Here is a 19,132-nt window from a genome sequence, read left to right on the forward strand (position 1 = left end):
TCCCAGGAATAAAAATTCTTGTGTTGAAGACTGAGGCAGCCTCCTAACTCATCTAACCTTAGGTGTTGATGTTTGTTGTTTAAGTGGACCTAGCCTGGAGATGTTTACTCTTCACAGGAACCAAACCTTGTCCTGGGATTTTTCTTCAGATCTTCTCTGATTGTCCCAGGAGGACCACTGTTCCGCCATTGCTCTTACTTATTTTTGCCGCTTAGTGTTTGCCTTAAGGAATGATTTTGTCTCATTTGTGCGAGAAATCTGAACAGCTTGGAATTTTCTGACCTGTTCTACCATCTTCCCAGAATTCTCCACCCAAGTCTTTTTTAACTTTTGTGCTTCCTTTTCTTTATGGTTCTATTCTATAATTCTCATTTCTTTTCTCAATTTTCTTCTACCTATCTTACTTGATTATTAGAATCTCTTTTGAGCTCTTCTAGGAGGACTTTTTCGGGTATGAGACCAATTAAAATTCCTCTTTGAGGCCACACATGTAGGCATTTTGATTTGGTGTCTTCTGAATTTGTTTTGATCATTCCTTTTGCCATAGTTACATAGTAGTTTTCTATAGTCAGGGATCTTTTTTTTTTTTTTTTTTTTTTTGCTAATTTTAAAAGTTGAGCTCTGCTTCTAGGGCACAAGGCACTGTCCCAAGCCTTTTGTGCTTGTAATCTGGGGTCTGGTCACTCACTTTCTATGCTAAGGCCTCAGGTGTTTATGGCTTGCCTACTGTGCTGGAACAGCTCAGTCTAGTCCCACCTGTTGTGCTGGGTTTCCAGGCTTGGCAACTTGCCTTCTGGGTTCTGGCTGGAGGCCTCACAGCTAGTGTACTGTGGCACTTGCCTTCTGAGCCAGAATGGAGGGGCCTTGGTTACTGATCTGTTCTGTGACCAGGAACCTGCCTCTGGTTTGCCCATACATTGTATGTGCTGCACTGTGTTCCCCTTTTACCCAAATGAGACAGATCTTTCCTGTCCTTCTAAATTCTCTTAAGCTGAAAAATTGTTTCACTTCTTCTTTTTGTGAGTTCTATCACTCCAGTATCTGTTTGGAGGCTTCATGGACACACCCTCCCAGCAAAAACTGGCATGTTATAGACTACGTGGTTGTAAGGAGAAGAGGCAGACAAGATGTGAGAGTGACAAAGGCACTGTGTGGTGCAGAGTACAGGACTGATCATAGACTTATCCTTTCCATGCTAAATATTCACATTCAGCAAAAGTGCAACCCCCGAGGTAAAATGACCACCAGAAGAATTAATGCCAACAAATTAGAGCACTTCTCTGAGCCTGAACAGTTGGTTGCTGTCTTGGAGGGAAAATTGAGCCAAGATACAGCTGGCAGCAATGGAGCAGAAAAGAAGTGGACAGCTTTCAGAGATTTGGTGTACAGTACTGCATTTGCTTATCTGGGTCAGAACACTCGCAAACACCAAGACTACTTTGATGAAAATGCTGGGGAAATTCAGAAGCTGCTAAACGAAAAATGAGAACTCCATAGGATTTACCAGAAAGATATTTAATCCACCTCTAAGAAGGCAGCATTTAATTTCATCAAAAGCAAAGTACAAACAAAGCTTAGAGAGATGCAGGATTCCTGGCTCAGTAAGAAGGCAGATGAAATTCAGTTTTATGCTGATAGTAACAATCCAAAACAATTTTATGATTCCCTGAAAGCTAGTTATGGAACAAAAACTTTTGGTGCATCACAACTACTCAGTGCTGATGGAGCCACATTGATTAGTGATAAGGACATGATCCTAGAGATATAGGCTGAACACTTCCATAGTGTTCTCAATAGACCATCATCAATCAATGCTGAAGCCATTGACTATTTACCTGAGGTTGAAGTCAATCCCTCCTTAGCTGAACTTCCAACTGAAGAAGAGGTTTTGTGGGCCATTAGGTTCCTTTTATGTGGCAAAGCACCTGGTGCTGATTCTATTCCAGCTGAGATTTACAAGGTAGGGGGAGCATTACTTATACAAAAGCAGACTGAAATTTTCCGGGTTATATGGCAAGAGGAGGTTATCCCCCAGGAATTCAAGGATGCCTCCATTGTCCATCTCTATCAAGGTAAAGGGAATAGATTGTCCTGTAACAATCACAAGGAGAGCTCTCTCTCTCTTAGTCATTGCTGGCATAGTTATTGCTAGAGTACTCCTTAATAGGCTGATCCTTCACCTGGAAGATGGTCATATACCTGAGAGCTATTGTGGCTTCCAAAAGGGTTGAGAAACAATTGATATGGTGTTTGCTGCCTGAGAACTCCATGAGAAATGCCAGGAGCAGAACAGATATCTGTACACAACATTTGTAGATCTAACCAAGGTCTTTGACACTGTTAGTCATGAGGGCTTATGGAAAATTATGTCAAAATTTAGTTGTCAGGAGAAGTTCATCAGCATTGTAAATCAATTTCATGATGGCATGTTTGCCCAGGTTCTAGATAATGGACAATGCTCTCATGCCTTTCCAGTCACCAATGGAGTAAAACAGGGCTATGTGCTTGCTCCCATGCTTTTTAGCATGATGCTTTCAGCCAAGTTGACAAATGCTTTCAATGAGGATGAACACAGCATCAAGGTCAAGTACCATTCTGATGCCAAGTTCTTCAATTTGAAAAGGCTGCTAGCCAAGACCAAAGTGCAGGGAGTGTTGGTACATGATTTCCTGTCTGCAAATGAAAGTGTACTCAATGCAGCCTCTGAAGCTAAGATGCAACAAAGTATGGATCAATACTCTGTTGCCTGTGCTAATTTTGGCTGATAATTAACACCAAGAAAACAGAGGTGCTCCATCAGCCACCACCATACCATCTATATGTGGAACCATCAGTTACAACAAATGGAGAAGTTTTGAATGCTGTGGATAAGTTCACTTACTTTGGTAGTGTACTTTCCAGGGATGTACACATTGACAATGATGTTAATGCACACCTTGCCAGAGCTAGCTTGGTGTTTGGGGGGCCCCAAAGAAAAGTTTGGGAGAGAAGAGGTATTAGACTGACTACCAAACTGAAGGTCTACAGAGCCATTGTGCTGACCTCATTGTTATATGCTTGTGAAACATGGACAGTCTCCCAGCGCCATGCCAAGAAACTGAATCGCTTCTATTTGAACTGTCTTAGGAAGATTCTGAGGATCACCTGGCAGGATAAGGTACCTGACACTGAAGTCTTTGCTTGAGCTGAACTGCCAAGTATTCAGACTATGCTTCAGAGAGTGCAATTCTGATTGACTGGCCATGTTATTCGAATGCAGAATGTATGCTTGCCAAAAAGACTATTTTATGGAGAACTCACATGGAGCAGGCGATCACATGGTGGTCAGAAGACATGATACAAGGACAATCTCAAGATCTCTCTGAAGAATTTTGGATTTGACTGTGAAACATGGGAGACACTGGTACAGGACCGCTCAGCATGGCGTGCCCACATCAGAAAGGGTGCTGTTCTGTTTGAGCAAAGCAGAATTGAGAGACCACAAAGTAAATGCAGGATATGCAAATTTGGGATGCCACCCCAAATATTCACACAAACTATCTGTGCCCAACCTGTTGTAGAGCATTCCGAGTTTGTATTGGTCTGATCAGCCACAGTAGGACACACTGAAATTTCATTTCATCATGGTGATGTCACTTTGGTCCTCTTCGAAGACAAAGGACAGCAACCAATCATCTGTTTGGAGGCTTGATTTAAGATTGCTTCTGAGGTGACTGATAATTTCACGTATTATACACGGTAAAAAATCAGAAGATTGTTTCCATTGCTAATGTGTTGTGGGAAAAAATGTTTCACGTATATGACTTCACAGTAAGAATTCACTCTGATCAAAATAGACTAGGAAAGCAAATTAGTCAATGAGATGTCAGCTTTAGTAGGGATCAAGAATTCCCTGCCCAAGGAGATCTACAGCCTGAGCATTTCAACCCAAACTTACTAGATATGTGAAAACCTTAAAATCTGAGCAGACATCAACTTGTATCAATTTAAAGCATGTAATTTATTCACTGCTACATACAATGATGCCATAAGGCTTACATCTTACTTGTTAATGTTTAGAAGAGAAACATCCTTGCCTATTCACTTGTGCTTTAGAGTTCAAGATAATGAAGAAGACAGTGGTCATAATCTGCTGAGGTAGAAACCTCTGTGGAGGTAGAAACATGAAGATTTGGCAATTGATTGCATATGGGAACTGAGGGAAAAACATAATAAGTATTTACTAATTCTGCATTCTAATTTGAGTATACATGATCTTTCCATACTCCTCAAGAAAAGTCCGTAACTTTTCTTTGATCTTGTTCTCTTCCAATACAGCCTAAACAAACAGAAGCAACTTTGTGATCCTTAGATATCACAAAAGGGAGAAAGGTTGTTGTCTTTCTAATTTTCAGGGTTCACTCTAAAGAACTTAAGTATTGCTAATATTGGGCAGCTAGGTGGTGCAATGGGGATTCTTCCTGAACCTTGAGTCAGGAAGAATCATCTTCCTGAGTTCAAAGCTGGCCTCAAACACTTACTAGCTGTGTGACCCTGGGCCAGTCACTCAACTCTATTTACCTCAGTTCCTCCTCTATAAAGTGAGCTGTAGAAGAACATGACAAAAAACCACTCCAGTATCTTTGCCAAGAAAAATCCATATGGAGTCCCAAAGAGTTGGAGGCAACCGAACAACTGCTTTAGACATACATGTTGTTCCACAGCTAACTCCTGTTATGCTAAATACTGAAGGTGCAAAATTTCCTTCAAAGCTCAGCACAAAGGCTACCTCATACCTAGTTCTAGAAATGTTAGTTCTAGCAATAGGGAAGACTACAAAATTAGAAGGATATCCATTATCCGAGAGGAGACAGGGTGGTCTATATTTCAGGAAAGAATCTATCATTGATCATTGAGCATGAAGAGCTGAAAAGGTGGGGGAGGGAGCACCATTTATTACACACCTTGAAATTCAATTCAATTAATTTATTTAAGTCCTTACTTTATGGCAGGCATTGTGTAACTCTTTACAAATATTTTCCGTGAAAAGACAGGCATCTCAGAGGCCATTTAGTCCAATTTCTGTCCTACATTTTACAGATGAGGAAACTGAAGTCTATGGAGGTTAAGTGACTTGAGTAAGGCGATGCTGGCAACCGTTGTCATAAGAGGAATTTAAATTCAGGACCTCTGATTCCAAGTCTCTAGATCAGCGCAGTCTGAAGACGCAGCCGGAAGAAGGAAAAGGCAGATATCTGGGCTGGGGTAGGGTGTCATCCCCGATCTCATCCCCAGGCTCACCCCCAGGGACCTCTAGTTCTGACCAAGTGCTAGGAGTGGTCCAGGCCCTTAAGAGTTAACAGTCAAAAAAAGAAGCCTGGCCCCTGAGCCTAATCAAGCTCCTCCTCCCTTCCCCTTTAACAAGTGGTGCAGCAGAAAATTCAAAGGTCCTAGAGTATGAGCCTGTTCTTTGCTCTTTGGTTGCGATTTCCAGGGGCGTGGCCCAGACCCACTGAGGCTGCTTGCCCGAGTCCACTTCACTTGCACTTTCTTTTCCATCTAGTCCCACTTGGTCTGAGGCAGGACAGCAGACTGGGCCGAGATGGCTGACACTGTCCGCTGCCGCCTGCTTTATCACTTGGAATACCTGACGTCGGGGGAGCTGAAGAAATTCAAGTTGTACCTGGTGAACGATCTGCCCCGGAGCTCCCTGGAAGGGGCCGATCTCACAAAACTGGCGGATCTCTTGGTCAGTACTCTTGGGCATCAAGAGGCTTGGGAGAAAGCTCTGAGTATCTGGAAAGAGATGGGCTTGAGAGAGCTGTGGGAGCGAGCCAAGAAGGGTAAGGGCCAACTCGAGTGCTGGGACATCCCCCTCCAGCTTGCACAAGCCCTTGCTAACTCTCCCCACTCCCCCGCCCCAAGTTCTCTTCCTCCTTCTTTCCTCCCTCCTCCCCTCCTTGCTCTCTTCTTTCTTTCCTTCTTCCCTCTTTCCTTCCTTGGAATCCTCTTCTAGAGTTTCTCTCAAACCAAAAATTACCTTATATGTTTGCAAAGATTTTTTATTGACAAGTAGTTTGCCTCTAAAGAATGTAAGCTTTCTTCAGAGCAGACACTATTTCATTTTTATGTTTGTGTCCCTAGCATCTAGCCCAGTGTTTGGCGCGTCAAAGATACTTAATAAATGTTTATCGAATAATTTCTGACTTTTGACTATAGAATAAGAGGATCCCATTGGGATACATGGCATAGGCTTGAGATAGGGAGAGAGGGTCATCTCTATGCTTTTTCCTAACAATGGAGATGGGAGCTCAGTCACTGTTTCTTGATACTGGAGAGGAAGAACCTCTGGGCTATGAGTAGGGTTTGCTGGTGGCAAGAGAATGTTTAGAAGGCCCCAGTAGGTGGCGGAAGGAATTGGAGAGAAAGAGAGATGGTATATCTGGGAGAATGGAGTTAATTGAGGAGATTTCATCTGTGGTCTCAACTGGGGAAAGGAGAAAAGGGGAATGGGGACCAGTGAAGAAAGAAGATGAAATTAATTGGGTCAGGGTTTGATCAACTATTGTCCCAGGAAGAGAGTTATTAGACTTGTGATCTTAAGACAATTCCCTGGAGTCTGCACTGAGTCAGGAGCAAGAGTAGAAGTTCTTTTCTTTTTTTAAAAATGAGTGTGAAATACCCAGAAGTCAATCAGATGGCAAGTTCAATAGCAACCATAAGAAACTATTTTGTTCTATTTAAAAACCTTTTGTTGCTGAGTCATGACTCTCTGTGATCACATATGGGATTTTCTTGGCAAAGATACTGGGGAGTTTTGCCATTTTCTTCTCCATTTCATTTTACAGAGGAGAAAGTGACTTGCCCAGGGTCACAAGCTAGTAAATGTCTGTGCCCAAATTTGAACTTTGATGAATCTTCCTGACTTCATGTCCAGCCCTCTACCCATTATGTCATCTAGCTGCCCCAAATCTTAATGAATCATTGACAAAAAGTCACCCCATAGGCCTGCAGAGAGTTCAGGACTGGCCCATACCCTTTCCATCCCTATGCCCATTCCCCTTTAGGACTTGATATTCAGGTACCCTGGGTCAGGGAGGAGAGAAGAAACAGGAAATAGCAAGAATTGTCATTTATAGTTCTACAGTGGAGACGAGATGGGATCTTTGAAAAAGTGATGTGATATTTGGGACTCCATCTCTCACTAAGTTTCTCAAGCTAGTTCAGCCTGATCAAGAAACAGAGGTCTAAACTATGAGCTTTCTGTTCACTTAAAACTTCTTCTAAGAGCCCTGGGGTGTGTTGAACATTTTTGTCCACTTAATATCAGTCTCCAGTTTGAACATCTGAAGCCAGTCATTAAAAAAGTTAAAACTCCCCATGTATTCACTGAGAATTAAAAATAAGAATCAACAGGATAGCAACATTAAGCCATGATTCTACTCAGATGGGGCAAAGAGGGCTTTCTCTTCTCCACCTGGGCAATGAAATTGATCCTCCCACTCCCTTGAGAACTAAATAAAATCCCTCAAGAAGTCTTTTTTAATCCATCAGCCTGCAGAGACTCCTCTCTCTTCCTGAATTCCTGGTTATCTCCATGCCTTTAGTAGAGCAGTGCCTGGCACACAGTCAGTGCTTAATAAATGCTTGTTGCTTAATTGATTCACTGTCTGGTCTAGTTAACCTTTCAAAGCTTACAAATCACATTATTGTGTTTATATCAGTCAACAAGCCTTTACTTGTGGAGTTTGTGGTGCTGGGACCCAGCATATTTCATTCCAACTCCTCAGGGCCCAAACTGAAATTTCCTCCTTAATGCTGTGCTCCATCTCCATCCCTTCTTTCAGCTCCCAACTATCTACTTATGCGATAGATCTCTATTTATCTTCTGTTTTTCTTTCCTACAGAAGATCTTGGATTAACTCCTGCTCCAGTCCTCTCAGCCTCCTCAGGTCAGTAACCACTGTAATGTATAAATCTAAGCTGAATTAGTTTTTTTTTTTTTTCATCTGTCTTCCTGGACCTCAGATTGTCCATTAATGGGGTCCCATTGGTAAATTTTAAGGGGATGTACTGCAAGAACCTGGACCACTTCCCCAACTATTGAGTGAATTAAAGTCTTGTGGGTTATAGCAGGTAATATACCTCCTTAAAGGGCAAGATGAAAAAAAAACTATTGGAAGTGCCCTTGTTTAGTAATAGAGGAAATGGTCAGACCAACCCTGTACTGATGCTAGAGGTAATAGAGAATTGCTGGAATTTATTGATGAGGAAAATGACATGATAAGACCTATGCTTTAGTAATGTCACTTTTATAGTAGTATGGTAGATGGAGATGGGAAAGATTAGAGATGACATGCTAATAATTAGGAGGCTAATGTAACAGTACAGGAGAGAGGTAATGTACTTTCAAATTCAGTGACACTGACCTAGGTTTTTACAGGTATAAGATACTCCATCTCTCTCCTCTTAGTATTTTCTCTGGCTGTCCCCTGTATCTGGAATACTCTTCCCTCATCATCTCTTCCTACTGGTTTCTCTGGCTTACTTTAAGTCTTAACTAAAATACCATTTTTTACACTGAGGTTTTCCTGACACCTTTTAATGCTATTGCCTTCCCTCTCTTAATTATTTTCTATTTAGTTTGTATGTAGCTCATGTAGTACATATTGGTTTGCTAATTTCCCCAACTAGATTGTGAGCTCTGTGAGGGAAAGGACTGTTTTTTGCCTCTTTTTGTGTACTTAGTGCTTAGCATGGTGCCTGACATACACTAGACACTTAATAAATGTTTATTGGCCTATTAATAAATACTCTTATGCATACATGTTTACTTTAACATGGGCATACAGCATACACACATACATACATATACATATATATACATACATAAACTCTGATATACATGAAAATATATATTTATATCCATATATGCAAGTTCACTCATGGGCTCCCAGAAAGCCATTCCAAGTTCTAGGTACTTTGTGGTTCATACTATTTTGCAGACTATAGCTCTTGACTCTTCCATCATTAGTGTATTTACTTTTACTAATTATCAAAACCGTGCACTTAGTTTTAATCAAAGTCACCCAAAGATTTAAAGTAGAATAGATGCATCAAAAATGTGGCCCCCAGACTGCATGCTGCCCATAACACATATGAGTACAGCTTGAAACAGATTAAAATGGTATTGGAAAATATTTAAGTAAATGAATTAAAATATAATAAAACATACATATTATATTTTAAAATTAAGTCATAGAGATCCTTATGTGTTACAGGTTAGTAGCCTCCATTTCTATTTGAATTTAACATCACTAATGGAGAGGAACTCATTCTCCTACAAATACACACCCTTAGTTAGAAGAGTAGAAATGCCTAAGAATTGTATATAGGATATATACACATGGGGACACTTTTGATCAGAGGACATGTATTGAGGTTAGTCAGTATTACCAATTCTGAGATCTGCCTGTATCTTCTGGAAGTATCATTGATAGATCTGGTACTACTTCCAGATCTTCTCCCTTTTGGGTGCCATGTCTCCAGAGCATCTTAGTGAATGGCATGGTTCCTTTTTAGTTAGCTTTCAATGCTCCAGCTAACTTTCTGGCTACCTAATACAGTTTGGACGCCTAATACAACATCTAGGTGGTATAGCAGATAGGGTCCCAGAGGAGAAGAGTCACTAAATGGAGGAGATCCTTTGACTCCAAGTAGTTTTTTCCCTGCACTACCTCTGATAGTGTTAAAGGCAGGATTGAACCCAGATCTGCCCTGACTCCATGTCTAGTGCTGCCTTTCTAGTATTCCTTTTCTCACCTATTACTGCTTTATCTTTTCACCTTTCATTGTGCTCCCCCTCCAGAGGAAAAAAAAAATATAGGATGAAACTGAAAGGCAAACCCAGTGAAACATCGGACACAAAAATAACATAACCAAGAACATGAGGCAATACACAGAATCTACTCTTTGTCTAGCCTATAAAAATATTGTCAGTATGATTAGGATCAGTTAATTTCACCCTCCGCTCTGGCCTAGCAACCCTTCTAATAAAGTCACTTTCTGAAACTCCCTGGTGAGTTGGGGATGAGGCAGGCAGGCAGAGGATCTTGGAGGTGGGGGATAAAGTTCAAGAGCTTTAATTTTTATTACAAGTCCTTGAATTCAGATTGTATAGTTATACAAACTCTCAGGGGCAATATGCCCTTGATGGGTGTTTGTTTTTTTTTTTTTGTTTGTTTTGTTTTGGTTTTTTGTTAACTGCTGTTTCTCTTCTGGGCCTCAGGGAACTGCTGCTTCATGATTCCTCATGAATCATGGTTCTTCCACACAAAAGACTTGATTCTCATTTCTGATTTTCCAATTTCCCTGTGGGATTTGTATTTACTTCTATCTACCCTTGTATTCCACATCAAGGACTAAGGAATTTGTATCTTAAGTGCTGAGTAGAAAAATCTCCATCTCAGAAAAAAAGTCCAGTCTGTGAGGGGGTTAACACACTAAGAGGAAAGTGCTGCAGAGGAAAATGATCTTATCGCAAACCTGTTACGTTTTCCCTCTCTACAGGATCTGAGACAGGACAACGACTAACTGTGTCTAATGTTGAAATGTTTTGGAAAAATTCTCCTTCCTTAACAGGTAAACAACCACAAAAAACATGCCCTGGGGACCCTTTCTGCTCAAAACAAAACAGACAAACCTTCAGGGTAAGGGTGACATGGATAATGGAGAGTTCTCTTTGCAAATTCCTGAGCTCAAATTCCCCACCATCAAATCAAGAAAAGGCTTATCAAGGAATAGTGGCTAGGTTAGGGGTAAAATAAGTGGGAAATTTGCCTTCATCCTTGGTCATAAGCAAAAACATTTTTATCTCCTTTAGTATAGAGATGTGTAGAAAGCGCCAAGACACAGGGACTAGGGGAGGGTTGTAGACAGTTCTTATTCACAATATCTAGAACACCAGGAGTGGCAAGTCAACCCGGACAACAAGACTGTGTTAGGCCCCCAAACACCATGATTTGGCCATATGAGTTCATTATAATTCTCTATGCCACACTTATTTTCTTTCTACATTTTTTTTCTTCCTCAGGAGTAACTCTTTTTCTTTGACCAAAGGTTCACCAATGGTTACTGTACTATTTTCTCCTTATTGTCTCTTTCTTCAATCCCAGTTGGTATCTCCCTGATTCCTATATTTTCTTTGATCCTACTTACCCTGAATCCTGCTCCAGATCTGCCTTCACCTTCTACTATGCTCTCTAGTATGTGTTCTATTATTAACATCTTAAAAAAAGAAACAAACATATCTTTTCTTTTCTCACTCTTTCCATCTTCTGGTACTTAGTGAGATCAATCTCCATTTTGATGACAATGATTGCCAGAATGGCACTGGTTGTGGAATCAGGGAGAGAGAATATTCCTCATTTTTCCTTACCACTTGCAGTTGCTGTCTTTGCAGCAGTAGCTTAGCAGCCTTGAAGAATGCTGTGAAAAATGACTGATGTTCTCTTTATTATAGTATATTATGGGCTTTTTCTCAACTCTCACTCTTTTCAAACTCTTTGCAGCATTCAGTACTGTCATCTTCTATTGGACTTTCTCCTCTCCTTTGGTTTCCATGGCACTACTCTTTCTGGATTCTCCTACATTTTTGATCTCAAGCTCTTTTAATGGATCTTCATCCATTAAATGGATGAATTAATTAAAATGGATCTTCATTCAATTCAATCTGTAATGGTGGGTGTCCCTCAAGGCCTTGCCCTGTACCCTGTTTCTATACCATTGTTTTTCAGACCTTTACAACCAACCCTACTTATTTTTTAACCAACTTCTCTTTTTTGTTTAGGCATCTCAAACTAAAAATATCTAAAGCAGAATTCTTTATATTTCTTCCCACACTCTTCCTTCTTTTGAACTCTCCTATTCTATTGAAAGTTCCACAATCTTCCCAGTCTTCCAGGTTTGAGACTTTGATATATTCCTTCACTGCACTTACTTGACCTGTGTCCAAATCACTTGTCAATTCTTATTATTTCTATCTTTACAACATCTCTCACGTATATATTGCTTTATCCTCATTCACAAAGCCAAAACCCTAGCTCAAGTTCTCATCTCCCTTCACTTCAACTATTGCACTTGCCTTCTACTTGGTCTCTCTGCTTTAAGTCTCTTTCCCCTCCATTCATTCTTCACAGGGATGTCAAGTCTGCTTGAAGAAATGTACTGTTCTTGTGTTATTTCCTTTCTTTGTATCCCCAGTGCTTAATATGATTCTTGTCTCACAGAAAGCACTTAATAAATGCTTCTTGACTGATTGAATTCATGGAAACAAAAACCTAGAGGCTTTTCACTAGAAGACAAGAGGATCATAGCATGTAGTAAGGATTCTCATGCAAGCAATATCACCTATCACAAGATGTCTTCTATTTTGTAGTCCCTCAGGCAATCCAGGCCAGTGCTACAGATACACTCAAGCTTTGCTCTCATGAAGACTTCCAAACTTTGAGAAAGAAGATGGCAGCCCAGGTACTATGTATGCTCTTTTCTGTCAGGTTGAAGGAAGAAAGAATTGATAGCTCACCTAGTTACATAAATATGTGATGCTCTGGTGGGAAGGGGGTCATTTCTATAGCTACCTTAATGATTGTGAGACATCAAAGACCAAGACCTTTTCAGTTCACACACAGCTTTCTTGACCCTTTTTTCTCCAGTTGCTAAGCAAAGTTCACATTGTTGTCCAAGACCTTTCAATGAACGCCAGTACTCCACCCTGGATTTCTGATTTTGGATATTTTCTTCTTCTGCTCCCTATGTCCAACACCATATCTATTTAAGACAGTGTTTGCATGGTGACATCCCATAAAGGTTGGGGAAGAAGTCTACTGTACTCTTATCTGAGAAATTTGTATTTGACTGAATTGAAAATGGCTGGGGAAGACTCATTCACATTCATATTTATCCCCTACAGATATACCCAGTGATGGAGAGAAAAGCCCGCACACGCCAGGCTCTCATCATCTGTAACAGGGAGTTTGACTGGCTTGATGAGCGGAAAGGGGCTGAACATGACCTCAAAGGCATGCAAGACCTCCTTGAAGGTCTAGGTTACAGGGTAGATGTTGAAGAGAACCTCACAGCTTTGGTAAGTACAGAGGCAAGTCCTTTCCTGCTCCAAAAGTGATAGAAAATCCCTATCCCAGGCAATGCAGAAGTTTCATTCCAAAGTCTAAGAGAACTTAGATTTATCTCCAGAGAGTTCAGCACCATTTAGCACACTATTTCACAGCAAGATGGTAATAAATCTTTACTGTGGATAGTATTTTGTGGACTTGATGAGACAACTCTCATCCCTGATACTTCTCTAAAGGTGCTGATTTTGGAATGTTTCTGTGCTTGCTTTAAAAAGTAACTTGAATTTCTCCTTTCAATTCAAACCATCCATTTTACCCCTAAGATACAGCTAATTCCCCTGAATGTCCACATTACCAGTTTCTTTGACTTTACATTCCTGGGTCAGCCAATCTAGACTTTCCCTTAGGCAATGGAGTCAGTGCTGCAGCAGTTTGCCTTGCGTCCAGAGCACCGGACTTCTGATAGTACTTTTCTGGTACTCATGTCTCATGGTGTGCCAGGTGGCATCTGTGGGAAGGATTACAGAAAGGAAGCCCCCCGGATTTTACCTGTTGACAGGATCTTCCAAATTTTCAACACTTCCAACTGTCCCAGTTTGAAGGACAAGCCCAAGATCATCATCCTTCAGGCTTGCCGAGGGGGTGAGTATAGATTAGGATTAATCTGGAGCATAATTACTCCAGGTTCTTCATCTCCTTTAAGATAATCCACACATCTCAACTATTATGGATTTCAACGGGGATGGAAAAAGTATGCAATGTCACCAATAGATATATTTTCCTATGGGAATTCTTTGAATTGCCTGATGCTCATCTTGGGAATAGGTCTAGTAAGTTAGGAAGAAGTTGCTTTAATTATTTGAAATATTCCCATGTACCAGTCCTTGGGAATGAGTCTCATCCCATTCTATCACCTTACAATCTAAGCAGTTAGGAGATGTCCTGTGGTTTAATGGAGAGTAGTGGACCTGGATTCAGGAAGTCTTTGGTTTAAATTAAGTGGAAAGATCAATGAATTTGACATATGAGGACCCAGATTCAAATCAACCCCTGTATAATACAATCTCATATAGGAAATGGTCATAACTCCTAAGGCAGAGTTGATTTTACTCTTGTAGTATCAGGGAAAGAATACTAACTCTAAAATCAGAAGACTTGGGTCTAAATCCTTCCTCTGACACTGGGGGCAAGTCACTTAAACTTTCTTAGTTACTTTCAATCTTAAAATAATTGTGTTAACTAAAATGTCTCTGAGTTCCTATAGATTCAGCCTTTGACACTAATTAGACAGGTCATTATGTGAGTTTCTTAAAATCTCACTGTGACAGTTTCTTGTTCAATAAAATTGGAGACGTAGCATCTGTTGTGAGATTTCAGTGAGGTAATATATGTAAAATATTTTGCAATGCTTAAAGTTCTATAGAAATGTTACTGTTACAGTGATCTTGAGAAAAGCCATATCAGTTGTAGAAGAAATAGGTTCTCAGGGGTCTGTGTGTGTGTGTGCACACGTGCATGTGTGCATGAAAGAGAGAGAGATTGAGAGAGAGAAAGAAGGTATATAAATTGTTAGTGCCAGATGTTAGCTTAACATTTGAGGATATTTGCTCTGCTCAATGCCCAGATCTCATGTTTCTGCAGATAATCCAGGGGTTGTTTGGGTCAGTGACTCTGCAACACCCTCTACAGACAGATGTGACCAGGACTTACACAGCTTTGAAAATGATGCTCTCCGTAGAGCCCATGTGGAGAAGGACTTCATTGCTTTCTGCTCATCAACTCCAGGTAAATTGTTTCCTGGGCAAGAATTTTGTATTGAGGGCCTTCCAATGCACAATCTCCACTAATCTAGTGCAAAATGGAACAAGAATCCTTGTTTGTTAGGGATTTGGTGGAAGATCATATGATGACTGTAGCATTCTTGCTTTCTCTAGTCCTTTTCCAGAAAACCTTATTAGTTCTTTCCAATTAAATTTTATGTACATTTTCCTAGAAACATTGATCTCATGCACATGCTTCTATTGTTGTCATTCAGTAAGGCTTACTTACTGTAAGGCTTAGTGAAAAAAGAACAATAAGAAAGCTATATTATTGAAGAAGTTATCCTTGGGACAAGAGGAACTAACCTAATGTCATTTTTTTCATTCACTTACCATTTATTAAGCATATATTATAAGTAGGATATTATAATTTTTTCTGGAAATTGCCTCTTTGCTTCTCCTTCTTCAGAATGACAGGGACATAAGTTGCCTAGCTTATAGAATCTAAGACCAGGTTAATTTAGGTCCCCATTACTTCTAGCTCGGACTATTGTAATGAGTTCCTAACAACTGTCTCTTTCTGATCCATCTTTTACATAGCTGCCAGAAGGATCTTTTTAAGGTACAGATCTGAAATTGTGTCATTCATTTGCTCAGAAGTCTTCAGTTGTGTCTCATTTTTATCCCTTGCACCCTGCACAATATCTTGCAAATAACAGGCATTTAATCAATGGCTGCTTAATTGAATTTCCTAAAAGGTAGAAGAGGTTGATCCTTTGTCTTGCCTTTAAGGCCCTCCAAAATGTTTATGACATCATACCTTCTTCTTTCCTTTTATCTTCTAGTTAAACCAAACAAATAGTACCTTCATCTTACCCTCCATCCTTTTCTCTACTGTCACTGATGAAATACTTGTACTCCTTCAGAACTCCCTTTAAGTGGCATTTTCTCTGGGAAACCTTCTTTAATCCCCTTTACCAAGGTGAAAATATTCTTTCCCTTTACAGCAATTTTACTGAATCTCTTCTTTGCCCTTATTACACTCTACCTTTTTATGTACTTAAGTGTGTTTATGTCCACTCTTGAATTTTTGATTGTAAATACCTTGAAAGAAGGAAATGTATTATTTTTCATATTTGAAATGCCTTGCATTTATCAGATGTCTAATACCTGGAAAATTTAATTCAATTCCCAGATAATATGTCTTGGAGACACATTCACAAGGGCTCTCTCTTCATCATCCAATTAATTCGTTACTTCAGAGAGTATGCTTGGTGTTGTCATCTGTATGATATTTTCTGCAAGGTAAGGTAATCAACACATCATAGGCTTTTATCCCAGTGCTTTACGAGTCCATTTCTGTTCATCTTTATTCTCCATTTTGCCCTTCTGTCACGTTAAACTATGAAGATATTTCCTACGCTTGAAGACCTAGGTCAGAATCAGCCTGACCTTTCATAAATCGCAATAGCCATGGGACAGTCATTTCTTCATATTCGTTTCCTGCCCTGTAGCAATCTATTTCAGTGGTCACCAGTTTCGGGCAAAAACCTAGAACTACTTCATTTGCTCTCTTCTCCTGGAAGGCTAGCAAATGGGAAGGGAGATTTGCTTGGTACCATATTTTCCTTGTTTCTGGGACATACGACTGTTTTGTTTTGTTTTGTTTTGTTTTCTCAGAAACTCATCTCTTTTCGTTTAGGTCCAGAATTCATTTGAGACCCAAGAACTGAAAATGCAAATGCCAACCATTGAAAGAGCAACATTAACAAAGTATTTCTATCTTTTCCCGGGCAATTAAAGCTAGTAATCAACAGCAACAGCGGCTATTGGCAGCTCAGGTAAATTACACTAATGTGGAAGTGATAAAATTTTCCATCTCTGGGTCTAATTTGGTTAACAGAGAAAAGTGCAAAATGGCAGTTGTTTTTGTGAATAATGTAGAACTCTCTTCCTGAATTTTTAAAACATCTTATATGTTCTTGCCCTGATTGTATAAATGGAGAAGGTAATGATCAGGCTAATAAAAACCTAGCCAGAGCATTCTCTTGCCCTTGGTGATACTAGTGCCTTGGAGTTCTTCCCTCACTTAGTTCTTGAATATAGCCACACTGATGTGAATGCAGTAGAATTTTTAGGTTTGAAAGTTAACTTGTGACACTTTTACTGTGGAGTCAGTTATACCTTTTATTATAGCAAGTAACAGTTATACCTCTGTCACTAAATTATACTCCACAGCATTTCATTACAAAGGTATTCTTTTATGAGATCATCCCAAGATAGAATTTGGTGTAATTGGTAGGTTTGCAATTAATACTATTCTGAGTCTTTCTTCTCATTAGTTTGATGAGTCAATATTGGGGAATATCCAGGCATCATACTTTTGTGGCTGTGTCCTTCACTACAGGGGTTGGGCCTGCGCTAAGAATTAACTGTGGCATTACCCTTTCTCATGTTGTACTTCTATCTTTCTTTTCTCTAGGGAGTCACAGGTGATGCAACACTTATATACCTCTGGCCTCTGGAAGGATAGTTTTATCATGGTAATTGTCAATAATGTTGTTATTGTCTGAATTTTCCTTAAGCAATCCAATAAATACAAAATCAAATAATTTGTCAGCCTTTTGGATTCTTTACTGGGCAAAAAAATTCATCCAGGATAGATTTTCAAGAGTGCTTGCAGTAGTTCTCTGAGTGGGACTGAGCAGTACAGACTATTCTAGCTTTCCCAGTATAGCACTATGGAATTCAGTTAAGTAAGTATTTTTTGAGCAGGTGCTGCTATTCAGCCCCTTGTTATGGCCTGTGAGAGATACAAAAGAAGTAGAAAACTCAGACCCTGTCTTTTAGGAACTTACAGTTTTGTTGAAGATACAGGATATATACACAAAATAAATATGCAAATAAAGATTACAAAATCCTTCCTCTGCTATTCACCACTTCAGAGTCTATCTAATTCCAATCTTCTTATTTTACAGATGAGAAAAAATGATTTGCTCAAGTCACACAGTAACAACCTCTCTGGGAGATTTTTTTAAATCTGTTACCCAATAGGATTCAATTTATTGATTTCTGAAATCCCTTTCAGGTCTGCTCTATGCTCAGAAATGCTCATATGTACATTATTGTAAATTCACTGCATGCAGTACCATGTCCTTAAAACATGCTTGTTGTTCATGAGTCACTAATAGCTTCCTCAGAACAGCACTATGTAGCAGGTTCTGTTATTATTCCCATTTTACTAGAGAGAAAACTAAGAGTCATTCTCCTCTGTCTCTGAAAACAATTCATTTTAGAGATGCCTTATGATTTATTCTCCTGGTTACTACAGGGAAATAGCCAGGTTTAAAATAATACAATAAGTGGGAAAGTTTCAAGATGCTTTGAAAACGAATCCTCATCTGTAATTAATATGTGAATTTAGTTTGGACTAGTGTGTCTTATTTTCTCTCTCTTTTCCACTGACTTATTTTGTAACTCTTGTACCTAAAGTAAAAATTTTAATCAGTGTACTCTGGGTTGAAGGCTAGACCCTAACTCATACATAGTTTGAAGAATGTTTGATTTAGCAAGGTTGCCAGCACTTGAAAGATTGCAGATAAAGGTATAAGTAGTGGATTAATCATGCAAGGATCTGGTTTCAAAAATGTGTGGTCTCTTTCTTACAACCTGAGAGATTTTGGCCAAGTTCTTTATCTCTGAAATTTAATTTGCTCATTTGTAAAATTAGGTGACTATAGTAGATCTTTTCTCAGCTCCTTTCCAGCTCTAAGTCTTGTGGCAGAATTTGTAGGTCCTTCTCACATCTGCTTCCTAATTTTCTGACATGGTGGTCTGAAGAGCATTGCTGACAAAAGACATTTTCTTAAAAAGAACTCCTGCTCCCCCCCAAAAAAACCAACAACTCCAAACTCTTGGAATGAAATCACTCTGAATGTCATGTCTTTGAAGTCATATCCTACATCCTTCCTGGTGTCTCTAGGCACTTGGTAGCTTTGTCTTCTGTCTTTCTGGATACAAATGGCATTTCTCTATCTATACCCACAAACTGGTAGCATCATTTAAGAAGAGCAGGGCTAAAGCTTACAATGAACTAAATTTGGTCCTAGAAAAGAAAAGTTTTTCCCCCTATATCTAACTTTCTATTTTGGCTATGTGTTATATAATATAAGAGTGAAAGAAGATATGGGACATAAATGTATATAAAAGAGATGATAACAGATAAAGAGTAGTCAGAACTACCCACCTCTAGTTTTTTGT

At 39.6% G+C, this 19,132-nt stretch overlaps 1 protein-coding gene across 2 annotated transcripts; it reads left to right on the plus strand.

Annotated features, from left to right (window-relative positions):
* The first annotated feature begins 5,381 nt into the window (after positions 1-5,381).
* Positions 5,382-17,484, plus strand: LOC140505342 (caspase-13-like). 2 transcript variants are annotated; one of them, XM_072611225.1, is made up of 10 exons: positions 5,382-5,822; positions 7,887-7,931; positions 10,549-10,620; positions 12,416-12,507; positions 12,950-13,123; positions 13,520-13,754; positions 14,754-14,897; positions 16,068-16,177; positions 16,575-16,713; positions 17,355-17,484. In XM_072611225.1, the coding sequence occupies exons 1-9, from the start codon at positions 5,582-5,584 to the stop codon at positions 16,671-16,673; spliced, it is 1,212 nt and encodes a 403-aa protein (XP_072467326.1). In that variant the 5' UTR covers positions 5,382-5,581; the 3' UTR covers positions 16,674-16,713; positions 17,355-17,484. The 2 variants fall into 2 exon arrangements, with proteins under 2 accessions (XP_072467326.1, XP_072467327.1); XM_072611226.1 differs by lacking the exon at positions 10,549-10,620 and having other exon boundaries at positions 5,383-5,822.
* Positions 17,485-19,132: the final 1,648 nt, after the last annotated feature.

The sequence above is a fragment of the Notamacropus eugenii genome, chromosome 5, assembly GCF_028372415.1.
Source record: "Notamacropus eugenii isolate mMacEug1 chromosome 5, mMacEug1.pri_v2, whole genome shotgun sequence".
NCBI classification, from domain to species: Eukaryota; Metazoa; Chordata; class Mammalia; order Diprotodontia; family Macropodidae; genus Notamacropus; species Notamacropus eugenii.